The sequence below is a fragment of the Manis pentadactyla genome, chromosome 7, assembly GCF_030020395.1.
Source record: "Manis pentadactyla isolate mManPen7 chromosome 7, mManPen7.hap1, whole genome shotgun sequence".
Taxonomy (NCBI): domain Eukaryota; kingdom Metazoa; phylum Chordata; class Mammalia; order Pholidota; family Manidae; genus Manis; species Manis pentadactyla.
The window spans coordinates 32,887,244-32,901,419 of NC_080025.1; the positions used below are offsets into that span (position 1 = coordinate 32,887,244).

The 14,176-nt window shown below is 34.9% G+C and overlaps 1 protein-coding gene across 3 annotated transcripts in view; it reads left to right on the forward strand.

Annotated features, from left to right (window-relative positions):
* The window catches only part of ADAM18 (ADAM metallopeptidase domain 18), a 68,529-nt gene that overhangs the window by 10,425 nt on the left and 43,928 nt on the right, over nt 1–14,176 (forward strand). For all 3 annotated transcript variants that reach the window (XR_008998723.1, XM_057505225.1, XM_057505224.1), the window contains exons 4-11: nt 1,187–1,265; nt 1,643–1,719; nt 2,681–2,858; nt 9,013–9,078; nt 10,017–10,073; nt 11,921–11,992; nt 12,200–12,366; nt 13,108–13,189. Coding sequence is in view for 2 of the 3 variants with exons in the window: in XM_057505225.1 (XP_057361208.1) it covers nt 1,187–1,265; nt 1,643–1,719; nt 2,681–2,858; nt 9,013–9,078; nt 10,017–10,073; nt 11,921–11,992; nt 12,200–12,366; nt 13,108–13,189 (778 nt within the window). In the remaining variant the exon portion in view is untranslated. The remainder of the gene's footprint in view (nt 1–1,186; nt 1,266–1,642; nt 1,720–2,680; nt 2,859–9,012; nt 9,079–10,016; nt 10,074–11,920; nt 11,993–12,199; nt 12,367–13,107; nt 13,190–14,176) is intronic.

Below are 14,176 nucleotides of genomic sequence, written 5' to 3' on the forward strand. Positions count from 1 at the left end.
TTCATCCTGTCCTGTGGCTTTGAAGAACATTTATATGTTCATTACTCTCAAACACATATCACTCCTTTATTCCTATGCAATGAAAATTATATTCACTTATCTGACTACTTATTTGATAGCTGAGTATTTGCTAGAATTCTCACACTTAGCATGTCCAAAATATAGTTCCTCTTCCAAAATGTATCCTTCCCCAAATCATCTCAGTAAGCGGCAACTCTGTTCTTCCACTTCACTTCCTCAGAACAAAAGCTTTGGAATCATCCTTGACATCTTTCTTTATTTTGTTTTCCCCCACATCTAGTGGATTATTAAATCCCACATGTTCTACCTTCAAAATACACCCAAAATTGGACTTCCACCCCTGCTGTTGTCCTAATTTAAGCTACCATCACATCCTGCCTGGATTGCTGTGATAGCCTAACTGCTGTCCCTACTTCTGCTTATTTGCAGTATTCAGTCCAAGTCTATTAAAAAGTTGGTTTGTCATGTATCTGCTGAAAATCTTCTGATACCTTCTTATCTCTGCCACACCATCTCTTACTTCTGTCTCTTGTCATCAGTCCACACTCCACTATGGGCACATTGCCCCCTGGCTGTTCTTTGAATACACAAAGCATATTTCTGCCCCAGGGTCTTTGCACTTACCCCTAATTCCATCTGGAACAATATTTCTGTGTCATTCCACATGGATTGTTTTCAGGTCTTTAATTCAAGCAGACCTTTCAGTGCCATCTATCTGCATTTTGCAAACAACCTCCCTCACCTAGGTCTTATTTATCATCACCTAACATGCTAGCAGTATGTATCCCTCACTGTCATGAAGACGGGTGTTTTTGTCTTTTGTTCACTGTTGTATCCCAGTACCTAGAAGAGGATCTGTCAGTAGGCACTCAGTATTTGTTGAATGAAGAAATATGCAGGCACACACACAAATACCTGATACAGAGGATTCAGAGTCTATTAACAGGATATTATTTAACAGAATATTAACAGGATATCCTATTTAACAGGCTATCATTGTTAAAAGCCTGAACTTTCTGATACAACAGTTTTATGAATTTAAAATTAAAATTACTCTAAGGCATATTATTATATGAATCCTATATATTTCACATTTATGTTTATTATTTTAATGTTTATATTCATATTAGATTAATGACAATCATTTTTTTTTTGTTTTCCTTAGCTCATTTTTATCCCAGAACTTTGTGGTTTATTCATATAATGAAACTGGATTTTTGCATTCTGAATCTTCATATTTTAAGGTAAGACTCAGATATCAGTACTTTTTATCATCTGTTTCCTTATCAAAGTGGACACAACATTACCACTGGGTTATGTTTGTTCCATGTTGACAATTTAATACAAATATTTTATTCCATATAACTATGACCTGTCATGTGGTTGATTTTTGTACAAAAGGAATGGCATGTGATAGACATGAAGCCCAGGCTGAGAGCATCCTGATGGCACCTATAAAGGGAGTTGTCGAAAGCTCTTCTTGAAAATATGCATTAATAAATCTATTTTCTATTGTGTTATTTTCAAACCTTTCAATATTTTGATCTGTTCATAATGTTTGCCCATATATTTTTTATTCACAAAGAATTTATTTATTTGCCTTTCTGTATTGTTTTTTCAGATGCATTGCCATTACCAAGGATATGTTTCCAATTTTCCATACTCAGCTGCAATGCTCAGTATCTGCTCTGGACTCAGGTAATAGCCTCTTAGAGGATTTGTGCAGACGGAGAACTTACAATAAACTTTGAAATGAAACTTAGCTGGAAGACACAAATCTGGGGAAGTTTACGGGGAATCCTAATCTCCTTTTCCTTTATAATGGCCTTACATTTTTACATTAATATTAGTAGTTGGCCCTTAGCGCCTGTTCAAGTGAAGTCTCTCCAGGGAATCATGACTGGGAACATTTTCAAGATACTTTGTCAAAGGGGGTTAGTTTTAGTGAAGGAAACTTAAGAACTAATTATTATTATTGCATTATCTACCAGTTATCTCAAGTAGTTATGGAAAATGACATTAATTAGTTATTTAATTAGGCACATATTGTATGCTCTCAGCTTAGATGCACTCAGCATCAGACATAAAACTAATTGAGAAAATCCTTTGGAGGAAAAGAACAGGGATAGGTGATTTTCATCACTGATGGTAGCAGGGAGAAGATACTAAATTTATCAGGTAGGCAGGCCTAGAGCAGAGAAAAAAGACTCTTTCTAATTTTGGCTGCCTAATTTCCAGAATTCACTCAAGTCAAGTCAGAAAACTGGTATTCTCTGACTGTGGTTTTTCATAGATACCAACCTCTTTGGATACCCACCCTATATGGCTGCTTTCCCTTATTCCCTTATTCCCTTATTAATAAAGAGACTTTATTCTTAGAATTCTCAACCAATATCTTGGTTCCCAGCAAATATTTGGCCTTAATTAATATATCTTCAATGAAGGTGACAAGTATACAGAAAATATAAATACTTTCAATACATCTAGTTCTTTAATATGTGAGCAGAACTATGGTGGATGTGGTAGACTGAAAAAATGGGAAAAGACAGTGGGTTTAAAATATATTCCTTACTGTGATTCCTTATTTCTCACATTTTGGATTATAGATTTGATGGGATCATTTGCAGGGTTTTTATGTCATTGCTTTCTAAATATTCAGGGGATTCCTTCAGTTTGAAAACATCACCTATGGAATTGAGCCATTGGAATCTTCAGCAAGATTTGAGCACATAATTTATCAAGTGAAAAATGGAAATCCAGATATACCAATGCTAGCAGAAAATTATAGCTATATTTGGCAGAAAGACCAACCCTACAAAATTCATTTAAGCTCACAGGTAACTGTGATGGTTCTGATGTTATGAAATTATTTCTGAAAATTTTGTTGTGAAAAGGAACTACTTGGCCATTGAATAGGAATATTAAATTTATTATCTTCTGTACCTTAAATAAAACATCCATATTCCATCTAAAACTTATGGAAAATTGCACAAAATGTATTTAAAGCTTATTGTTTTTATAGTGTATTATGTAACATTTCTTCTACTTTTATTCAAACAAAAATGTGTGTTATTGACTAAAATATAGAAACATAGGAAGAAGAGAGTCACTATTAGTTACCACTACCTTGATAAAATTACTTTTAATATTTTGGCATATAGCTTTACATACTACCAGAAGAAGTCTTTCTAAAATAAATAATCATTTGTTATTAAACTCTCTTAACTTACCTATAGGCTGGATTGGTTAACAGATGTTTTCTTTCATCAGTTTGAATATTTCAATTCATTGTCTTCTGGCTTCCTTGGTCTTTGATGGAAAATCAACTATTATTAATCTTACTGAGGATTCCTTATACAGATGGGTCCTTTGTTGCTTCTGCCAAAATTTGCTCTTTGTCTTGGCCTTATGGCAGTTTTCTTAATGTGTCTTTAAATGGATCTCTTTGAATTTATCCTCCTTGTAGTTTACTGAGATTCTTGGAAATGTAAATTTGTATTCTTCATCAAATGTGGAAAATTTTTGGCATTAGTTCTTTGAATATTCTCTTGTCATTTATTTATCTCCTCACTTTCTGGTAGTCCCATTACATGTATGTTAACATATTAGTTTCTGTTCTTTTTTGTTCCACTCTTTTTTCTTTCTCTTTCGCAGACTGTTTAATCTCATTTGATATATCACCAAGCTCCCTGATTCTTTCTTCTGTCTGCTTAATACTGCTGTTGAAGCTCTCTATTGGATATTTCATTTCAAATATTTTCAATACCAGAACTTCTATTTATTTCTTAATAATTCCTATGCCTTTCTTGATATTCTCTATTTAGTGGGACATCATTATAATACTTTCCTTGCTTTGGTTCTACATGGTTTCTTTTATTTCTTTGAAATCATTTAAAATTAATTTAAAGTATTTTTCTAGTAAGTCTAACATCTACTCTTCCTCAAAGACAGTTTTCATTGATGGCCTTTTTCCTGTATACCTCTCTTGGTCCTTTTCATGTCTCGTAACTTTTTGAAAAATGAAATGAGTCATTCCAAATAATATAATGTGGTGATTCTGAAAATAAGATTCTTCTCCATCCCCAAATATTATTGCTGCTTGTTTTAGTTGTTTGTTCTGTGAATTTTTTGAATGGTTCTCTAAAATCTGTGTCTTTTGTTGTGTGTAGCCGCTGAAGCCTCTATTCTTTTATCTTATTGGACAGTTAATGATCAGGCAGAGTGTTCTTTAAATGCTCAGACCCAGTAATTTCCCAGTTATTGCCGAGAGTGTCTGTGTGCATGTTGCCACATGCCCTTTTCATTAAGCCAGGCAGATAACAACTCTGCTTCTCATGTCACATTCTGCTTGCAAGGGCTTTAAATGAAGATTGGCCAGAGGTGAGAGGTTAGGGTCTTTGAATGTCTTTCCTAAGCATGTACACAAGCTTAGGTATGCACTTAGCCTGATGCATGTGTGTTACAGCTTTTCAAAGCTGTGTGGATCTGATTCTCTGGCTTTGCCTTTTAAGTGAGTGTTTTTGTTCTGTTTATTTTTGTCTGTCCCACTGTTACTCACTGCCTCGGACAACTCTGAAGGTAAAAAAAAAAAATGCCAGTAATTGTTTACAACAAATGCCTTTGGGAAAAAAGTTTTTCATGCTGGGTGAGATGTAATTCAGGTCAAGTACAGACTAGCTGGAAGTGGGTCTTCTAGGAACCACAGAAAGCTCAGAACACATTTCTCTGGAAAGGAGATTTCGAAGATGCTCCAGCCACATTCTGCTATTCTTCTGGTTGCCATCTGCTGGCATTCACTGCAAATGTCCGCTATTAGTTTTCAAATACTGGGAGAAGAGACAAAGACAAATGTAAATCTCACAATCACTATTTTTACTGAGATAAATAATTTTTCTTGAACAAGCAATCCTAGAATTCTGTAAGCCTTGGTTAATTTTTAGGGCTCTGAAAAAGTTGATTCTAACCATTTTTGCCAGTTCTCTTGTTGGTTTCTTGGAGGAGAGAGTTTTTGGAGATTCTCACCCTTATTTTCACCTTTGTCGCTGCATTTCATGAAATGAATATTTAATATATATACAGTATGTGTACTATATACACATATATAGTACATATTTATAGTCTCTTAATATAACATGTTTTTTAATTTTCCTTGATCCATGGGAAATTTAGAAATGTGCATATTTGGGGATTTTCTAGATATATTTTTGGTACTAATTTTTAATTGAGTTTCATGTTTTTGTTTTTATACTGTTTTGTTTTTATACAGACTTTGTCAATATAAAATACTGCCATTTTTAATTGACTTTATCACATTCAGATAATGCATCTGTACATATGTTTCTGTACGTATCACGCAGTTGTTTTATGGAGTGTTGTACAAATGTCTATTAGGTCAATTTGTTTATATTCTTCAAAACTTATGTTTTCCACATCTTTGTTTCTCCTAGGAAATTTGTAGTTTATGTCTGTTGTCATTACATCTTCCTGTATGGCATTTTTGAGCTTTTTATGCATTTTTCATTTTTCAGTAATGTCATTATTGAATCTTATATTAAAATTATCCAGGATAAGTTTGGCACATTTTCACTATTTACTTTCAGACACATGTTGGTTTTGTCTAGTCATTAGTGGAAACATTATAATAATAGATTTCTGTCTGAGAAGCAAGCAGAGAGAACCCCTTTCTCTTTTCCTGACCATTTACAATTGCAAGGTTAACAATTTCTTACAAAGAACAGAATGCAGAGGTACTGAGCGATAAAATAAAGTGTGCTGAGACACATGTTGGTAGGGACCACCAACTCTTTCTGTAGTGGTTGTGGTAGAAATATTTGATGTTGAACTACATGTGACATGACCTTGCTTGATTAATATTTTCCCTTAGAGCCTTTAATGTATTAATTAAAGTTGCTTTAAATCTTTTTTCTGATAGTTTCAGCACCTTGTCATTTATCAGTCTGACTCTTATGAGCTATAGCTTTCATATCACATTTCTGCCTGCCTGCCTATATTCCTTCTCACTTTTTTTTTGGATGAAAGCTAAACATGTTACAAAAGGCAGTAGCCACTGAATTGAATTAATTATTATTTTTTGGCTTGGAGATGAGCACACCTTTCTTTCTGCTGTGTCTTTAGTTTGAAAGTGTGTGTTAATGTAGTCAGATGTAGGTCTATTTCTGTGCATTGTGGTCATGGCTACCCTTAGTGTACCAGCCAGAGGGGGATCGTCAGTTCCCTTTAGTGATATCTTATGTTTATTGGGAATGATAATTTGCAAGAGGGATGCCTGTTCTCTGCTTAGCTTTGGATTCCTCCACTTGGCTTTGTTTTGTGTCTTTATTGACAAAGTCTGTCTCTTCCCGATTCCCCTGCTCTCTTTACTGTAATTTTTTCTTGACACATTGTAGCACAGGATGAGGGCTTGGCATGGAGCAGAGAACCGAGGAATTCTGGGAAGTTTAGGATGAGACTCAGTGTTAGGAAGGCACTCGCCTGGAGTTGGGGATATAGTCTCCACAAATGTCCCTACGTCCATCCTCCAGAAGTCACACCGGGCCCAGCAAGTATCTCTTCCTCTCCCTGCAGAACTAGAGCTTCTTTCCCTCCTCCTCTCTCAACTGTGGGTGTTTTCACCAGTGCCCCAGGCTGCAGCCCTCAGTAAATCAAGGCTTTTCTATCATAAAGGTGGCAGAGATGAGTTTGGGGAGAGTTTCTGCAGGGGCCGTTGTTCTTCCCTGCCAGCCAGCACCACGAGGGACTCTTGCCCAGTGTATTCCACAGTCTTCATTGTGCGTAGCTTGTGGGGTTCCTGGAGGAAGCTATGAAACTGTAAGCATGAACATTCGGTTCTCTGCCACCCCATCCAGCCAATACCCAGAGAGTGTTGGGTAGAGAAAGAGTTTTTTCAACAAGCTGGCCAGTTGGAAGATGGGAGGATTAGTGTCCTGAAGGCCCATCTTCATTCAGGGTTGGTTTCAAGCTCCCTTTATGCTGGAGAAGGGGCAGCAGGAGGGGAGCAGGAGATGACGGACAACTGCAGACATTGGAGCGCCAGTGAGGGCCGAGGGAGGTCGTGAAATTCCCCGCATCGGCTGACTCCCACCGGCACAGGTGGTCATGATGTCTCTACAAATCCTTGATGAGAGAATCATTATTTTGTACATATTTTCTTATCTTTTTGGGGGACACAAGCCTCGGGCAAGGGGTATTTGCTGATCTCTAGCTGTAGGCAGAGCTATTAACAAGCCTACCTGCAGGCCTGCAGGTTTTTTGCAAATCTAAAAGGGAGTGTCAGTTAAGGGTTTTGTGGCAATTTTCAGTTCCACTGCTTGGTTTGCCTTTGTGCTGTTTCTATCTGTAAACTCCAGGAACAAAACAGACCCACAGGGACAGTTTCCACATCTATGCAGTCACCCTTACCCTTTCCTGGCAGCCTGCGAGGAGCCAGACCCCAGCTCATAACTCCCTCAGGAGTGGTTACAAAACCAACTATTTTTATGGCTCCCAGAGATTTCGCCCTTTGATGCCAGCCCGAGCTTGGCCTTTAGAAATTCAGCAAAACAGTTTTAAATGTATTACCCGTGTAATCAACCTTGGACAAAGTCAGGCATTGTAATGAAAATGTTAAGATGATACTGAGAGATGTTATTGTTCCAAAATATCAGAAATATTAGAGGGACATACAGGCAAGAAACTGAAGTACATAAGTATTTATCAAGAACTAGGGTTTTGCTTACACTATTTTTTATCACTGAAAAACTTTGAAAAATTTTTGACTTTGTATACTCAGATATATGTATGTATATAGTTAGAAGAAACCTACTCTTGAAAATAACTTTTGAGTAGAAATATTTCTAGGTCTACCAAAGTAATAAAATTGAACTAAATCTCAATTTCAATAATTATATAATTTAAATTTCTTGTGAACCCCCTTCCCACTCCACATTATTTCAGTCTGAGCACTACATTATTTGGTCACCATTGTTATAAAGAACTAGTAAGTGTTGAAAAATTGCAGAGAAGGTGATAAAAAAGTGCTTGAAACCAAACCCAAAATCTTATGAGGGACACTGAGAGTTAAGAGCACTTCCTTTCCTACAAAATTCCCTATATGCATGTAGTCAGACAGACAGATAATAACAATATTAGATGTGTGGGGTGCAGGCATACTGTACTTCCCTATGGAAATATAAACGAACTTATTTAAACCAAGGCTCTACAATTGAGTCCAGTTTATTTGCTTGTTTATTTTAACCCAAGCTATTTTATGATACACCAATCTTTGCACCCCCCTTACTCTTACATTTAGGGATCAATGTATTAGGATTAAATAAGAAACTTTTATTTCTTTAAATTTTTCTATGTGAAATGGCATTTCAGTGTGTTAGAAAATTAGTTCACATAAAAATTGCCATTATAAGTGCTACAAAATGATGTAGTAAATTGATTTATAGCTCACTGACTTGGCACAATCCAGGATTATTACATCTCATCAAATGGCACACATGGCTGATGCCCCAGAACTAAGGAATTATTTCTGATATTTTGCTTTCTGTTCTTTTCTGTATGCACATACAGTTAATACAAGTCACACTGTTTATCTGAATTTCTGGGTAGACTATGAGTTCTCAAACATTTCCTGTTATTTTCTGCTGAATGAATGGAAGACAACAGTCCAGTTCTCCAGTGTGAACTGGTATACATTGGTCATGAGATGAAGACAACAGAATGTGTATGTTTATATTCACTTTCTTATTCAGTATTAATAGGGAGGACTGATTCCTACATTACTCTAGCAGGCTCACTGTGTCCATTTAAACTTGGAATATGTTTCCAAGTGCAATTCTCTGATTGGAAATTAATTTTTATACTTAAGTCCTCATGATGGTACTATATGCAACCTTATTTACCTTCTTCACGTGTCACTCTTTGCATTTAAGAAATTCAACACATGGTTAACATTTGATAAATCCCATTTCTTTTTTTTTTCAGCAAAAAATTATTTCAAAACTATTACCTCAATATCTAAAAATGCACATCATAGTGGAAAAAGCTTTGGTAAGTGAAATTTCCTGTTCCTATCTGCCCTTCCAGGCTCCTTTCCCCCTTCTTTCTTTCTGTCTCTTTCTTTAAACTTAATGAAAATTTTTCCTTAATTTCAAATATTTCATTGACTTTTTAATTTCCAAATAAAGATATATTATTTTAGGTGTTACTCAGCCACAACTAGCCTAGATTGCCCTACACTGTCTCCCCCGCTCCCCATCCTCAGCCTTGACCGCACTGCCTAGCAGCCTTGCGCTGCCCTTAACCTGCTCTAGCCTCTCAGGCCACATTGTTTTCTTTGAGCATACCTGACAGTGATCAGCTTACTAATTCATTTAATATATTTTTCCAACTTTATGGCAGAATAATGGACAAATATAATGGTATATATTTAAAGCACACAATGTGATGATTTATCTATGTATACATTGTGCATTAATAGCCAAGATCAAGATAATTAATACATCTATCACTTCACATAGTTCACTCTCTCTTCCCTGTGTGTGTGTGTGTGCACATGTGTGTGCATGTTGAGAACACTTAAGATCTACTCACAGCAACTTTAAAGTATACAACACTATTACTAACTCTAGTTACCATGCAGTCCATGGGAGCTTCAGAACTTGTAGTTCAGCACTTCTTATAACAGAACTTCTTATAACTTTGACCTACCCTTCTCATTTCTCCTCCCTCCAGTCACTGGCATTCTGTTTCTATGATACCAGCTTTTTTTTTTTAGATTCTATGTGCAAGTGATACCATGCGCCTTTGCCTTTCTCTGTCTGGCCTACTGCACGGAGCCTTACACCCTCCAGGTGCATATCATGTTGTTGCAAATGGGAGGGTTTCCTCCTTTTTTATGACTGAATAATATTCCCTTGTATCTGTATGTATACCTTTCCTTGTCTGTTCATCCACTGATGGACACTTAACGTTATTTCTATCCATAGGCAAGTATGAAAAAGGCTGCAGTGAACTTGGGAGTGCAGATCGCCCTCCTGACAGTGGTAAAAATTCGCATGGTATTTCCTTTGTAGTACTTACCAAGGGTTTATCAACTGTACTCATCTTTTCACAGAAACTGTTTGGATTTCTTGATTTTTTAATGTTCATTTCTCAGTTTATTGCTTTCCTCTTTTCTTTGTTATTTCCTCCCTGCTGCTCTGATTTAGATCGGATCACTGATTTCATCCATTACTTATTTTCTAATGTGTTCCTGGTTAAAATTTTATCTGTAGTCAAAGAGCAGATATACAATACAGGGTTTTTTTGTTGTTTCTAGTAAAACAAATTTTGATATGCCTGATTTCCATCAAGATTTAGTTTTTTTTTAAGTTATTTTCTTATTCACTTGTACGTGTGGATGTATGTGTTTGACCCTTGAGTAACTTAGAGTTGTATTGGTTAGATTCAAGTTATTTGGGGGTTTCCAAGTTATATTTTTGTTGTTCATATTTAGTTTTATTCCATATTAGTAAAAGAGCATGATCTGAATGATGTAAAATCTTTGATATGTATTGTGACTCCCTTTTTAGCCCAGTATATGGTCAATTTTGTAAATGTTTTGTTTGTATTTGGAAAGGGTTTATATATCCTGCAATTGTTGGTTATACTGCTCTACATACTAATGAAGCAAATATTTTAACTGTGCTATTCACGCCCTCTATGTTCACTGAGTCCTTTTGTCCTATCAGTTCCTGAAATAGTTAATATCTTGAACTGTTATTGTGGGTTTCTTAAATTCTTTTAATTGTGTCAGTTTTGTTTTCCACATTTGATCATCTGTATTACTTCCTACTAATTAAGCATTGCTGTGTGTTCTTTATAGATCAAGAATTTTGGCCTTGTGAAATAAAACCTTCGAAGCTAATGATATCTTCCAAAGTGTCATGACACTTAGTATAGGAAATTATATATTCTACTCCTTGATGATCTTCAGTTTTCATAAATAGGATTTTTCTTATTTGTGTGTTGTATAGGAATATATATAAGCTGCCTAATCCAGTGCCTTTTGTATTACCAGGAAGATATCATTTTGTCTGGAATATATCTAATTTTTAATTCATCCAATAGAAGTATGTAGTTTTACATTACTTCTTTTATCAACACTCATGAGTAGTCCATCCATTTCAATTCTATTGCAACTGTGAGTGAACAAGCTATACAGATTTCTAAGATTTGGTAGGAGTCCTTATTTTCAATTTGTAGAATTGGCAACTTTTGCAGAAGTTTTAAGCATATTCAAAATATGACTGCAAAGAACAACTGTACTCATTAAGCTCCCAAATAACATGAGTCCATATCTTCTCCAGAATTTACCAGTTTCAGAGACCAACTTTTCCTTTCTCCTGCCATTTACGTTATTTTGTCTTATTCTTTATCAAACCTTTTAAAATCATTTATTCCACGTAATTTTTAATTCACATCATTGGGATTTCTTTCTTTTTGCCTATAGGTATATATTTTTTTATGTTTTCTTCATTTGCTCTCCTTAATTTCCTAAGAATGCCCAGGAGATACTGTGTCAGCTAGAAAATTTCTAGCTGAAGAAAGCCTTTACCATAGAGCAGAATGTGGAAAATCATTTTCATACCACTTGATTTAGATTGTTTTTGCACAAGAGTGTTTAAAATATTAAAAAGTGAGAATCTATTTTGAATGCTCACTTATGATTTTTTCTTTTTGTTGTTTTCTTTTATTGTAAGTGTAATAGTCTTTATAGTAGCATACTTCAAATTGTTTGACAGATCCTATGGTTTGGTTTTCCTGCCTGTTATCATCAAGATATATCCATTATACAAAACAATTTCTGTCATTCACATTTTAAAAGAATCATAAAAAATTTGTTTTCCAGTATGATTATATGGGATCAGAAATGATGGCTGTAACACAGAAAATTATCCAGATTATTGGCCTTGTCAACACTGTAAGTTTTAACACTTTTACATTGATAATTTTATGAAAATTCATTAAAAATAATTTCCATTTTATCATGACTAATTAATGACTTAAAGGCCCTTAATTAGTTTCATATCCAAAATAGTCAACTGAACTTTTTCTTCATTCATTATGCACTGTTTTGATGTAATAATTTATGTTACTTAAATAAATATACCATAAATCTTATCTTTAGATGTTTTCTCAGTTCAAACTGACTGTGATATTGTCTTCTTTGGAACTGTGGAGAGATAAAAACCAAATTCCTACCAGTGGGGATGCTGATGATTTATTACAGAGATTTGTGACATGGAAACAGGGCTCTCTTACCCTACGGCCCCACGACACAGCATTCTTGCTTATGTAAGAACTATACATAAATAATTCTATTAATTTGATAATTTAATGCATCTATCGTGGATGTCAGCTTTCTGTAGGCCCTTTGGAAATGTTAAATTAAACTTAGCCTTTGTCATAGTTGTGATAGTGTAGTTGGAAATATGATAAAAATAAAAACAACATGAATCATTTCACTAACAGTATATTTCAGAGCATAATTTATGTGAAAAGATCTATGTTTCATGAACTTTCATTATATGAATTATACTACAGAACAAATATAATGCATAGCTTATTAATGATGTAAAAATTGACACTCTTCTGTTAGTATTGCCTATATATATTAATACATTTCATGTCTACTGTTCGACATGAAGAGGGGTTTGGATTTTTTGGTTATATTTAATTTTAACAAGTGTTTACCTTTAGGACAGGCAGGATGTATTTTCCAATAATTAAAAATCCCTTTTGTTTTAACTTTTAGCTTAACAGTGAATGCAGAGTAAGGGAAACTGAGGAGAATTAGAGATAATAAAATTATATCAAGTCCAGGAGATATATGAGGGAAGAAAATGGGTACTATAGCAAGTAATACTTTTTTAGTGACTTGAGCACTTTATATATTAGATATTATCCAGGTCAAAAATATATTTGAAAGATCATTTATGGAAGGGAGATATAATTTAATAAGAAAGCTAGTGAGTTGTTCCGAATAATCATGCTAATAAAAAAGGCAGTACTGTAATCACTGCTGTAATGCTGTAGTTACAGGAAACATCCTAAATATGTGGGAGCAACATTTCCTGGCACAATATGCAATAAAAGCTATGATGCAGGTATTGCTATGGTATGTAACTTTAATCCTTCTTTACTATTTCCCTAAACTTTATAGTATATTTTATATTCTTTTATGTAGTTAAGCGATGTATAATAACTTGATTTTTTTCTCATATGTATATTTATTATTTTGGGGGGACAGATCATTTTAATCTCAAAAACTTTATTTAAATGTAAATTTAAAACATAAGGAAAATAATATCAACAAACATCAGTGTACTCATTCATACGTGCATCACATCTTCTAAGGACAAAAAACAGAGCAAAATTAAAGCCTCCTGTAGGTCACGTTCAAATTTAAGATGTAGCAAAAATCATAAATTTGTGCTTGTCATTTTGTGCACTCTTAATAGTGTTGTTACAAATATATGTATCCATTAACCATGTATTGTTGTTCTGCATTGTTCTTATTTTATGTACCATTTCAGAACTATTTTAAAAGATGTATACATGTGGAAACATCACTGCAATCACTTTTTACTTAAAAATTTTTATTTTGTCAAGTAACACACGTATACTTATAAATACAAATGGTTTTTACAAGACTAATAATGAAAAAAAACTAAGTCAGTTCCTTGTAAATCCCCCCTGAATTCTGTTTCCCATTTTTTAAACTTTTCCTTCGGGCATGTCCTTTTTTGTTTGTTTGTTTTAAATAAAAGTTTTATTGAAGTACATTGTGAAAAATAATTAAGGGAAAGCTCATTAATATGGCATTGGGAGGTCTGCAGGGGGAGCTCGCCCACTCGCCAAGCCTCCAAATCTCAGGCCCCACTAGAAGGTAGGGGCTGGGGGGAAGCCATTATACTGTTTTAGCTACTTTCCTACCCAGCAGGAGGAAGCACAGTTTGTACCTTCTGCTCCCCACAAAGGCCCAGCCAACAGGAAGCCATGATCTGTGGGACTCCCAGTTTACTCCAATGGACTTGTTGCTTAGAAACAGCCCTCCCAACTCAGCCCTTTCCTCTATAAGAGTTTCTCTCTTTTGTTCTGTGAA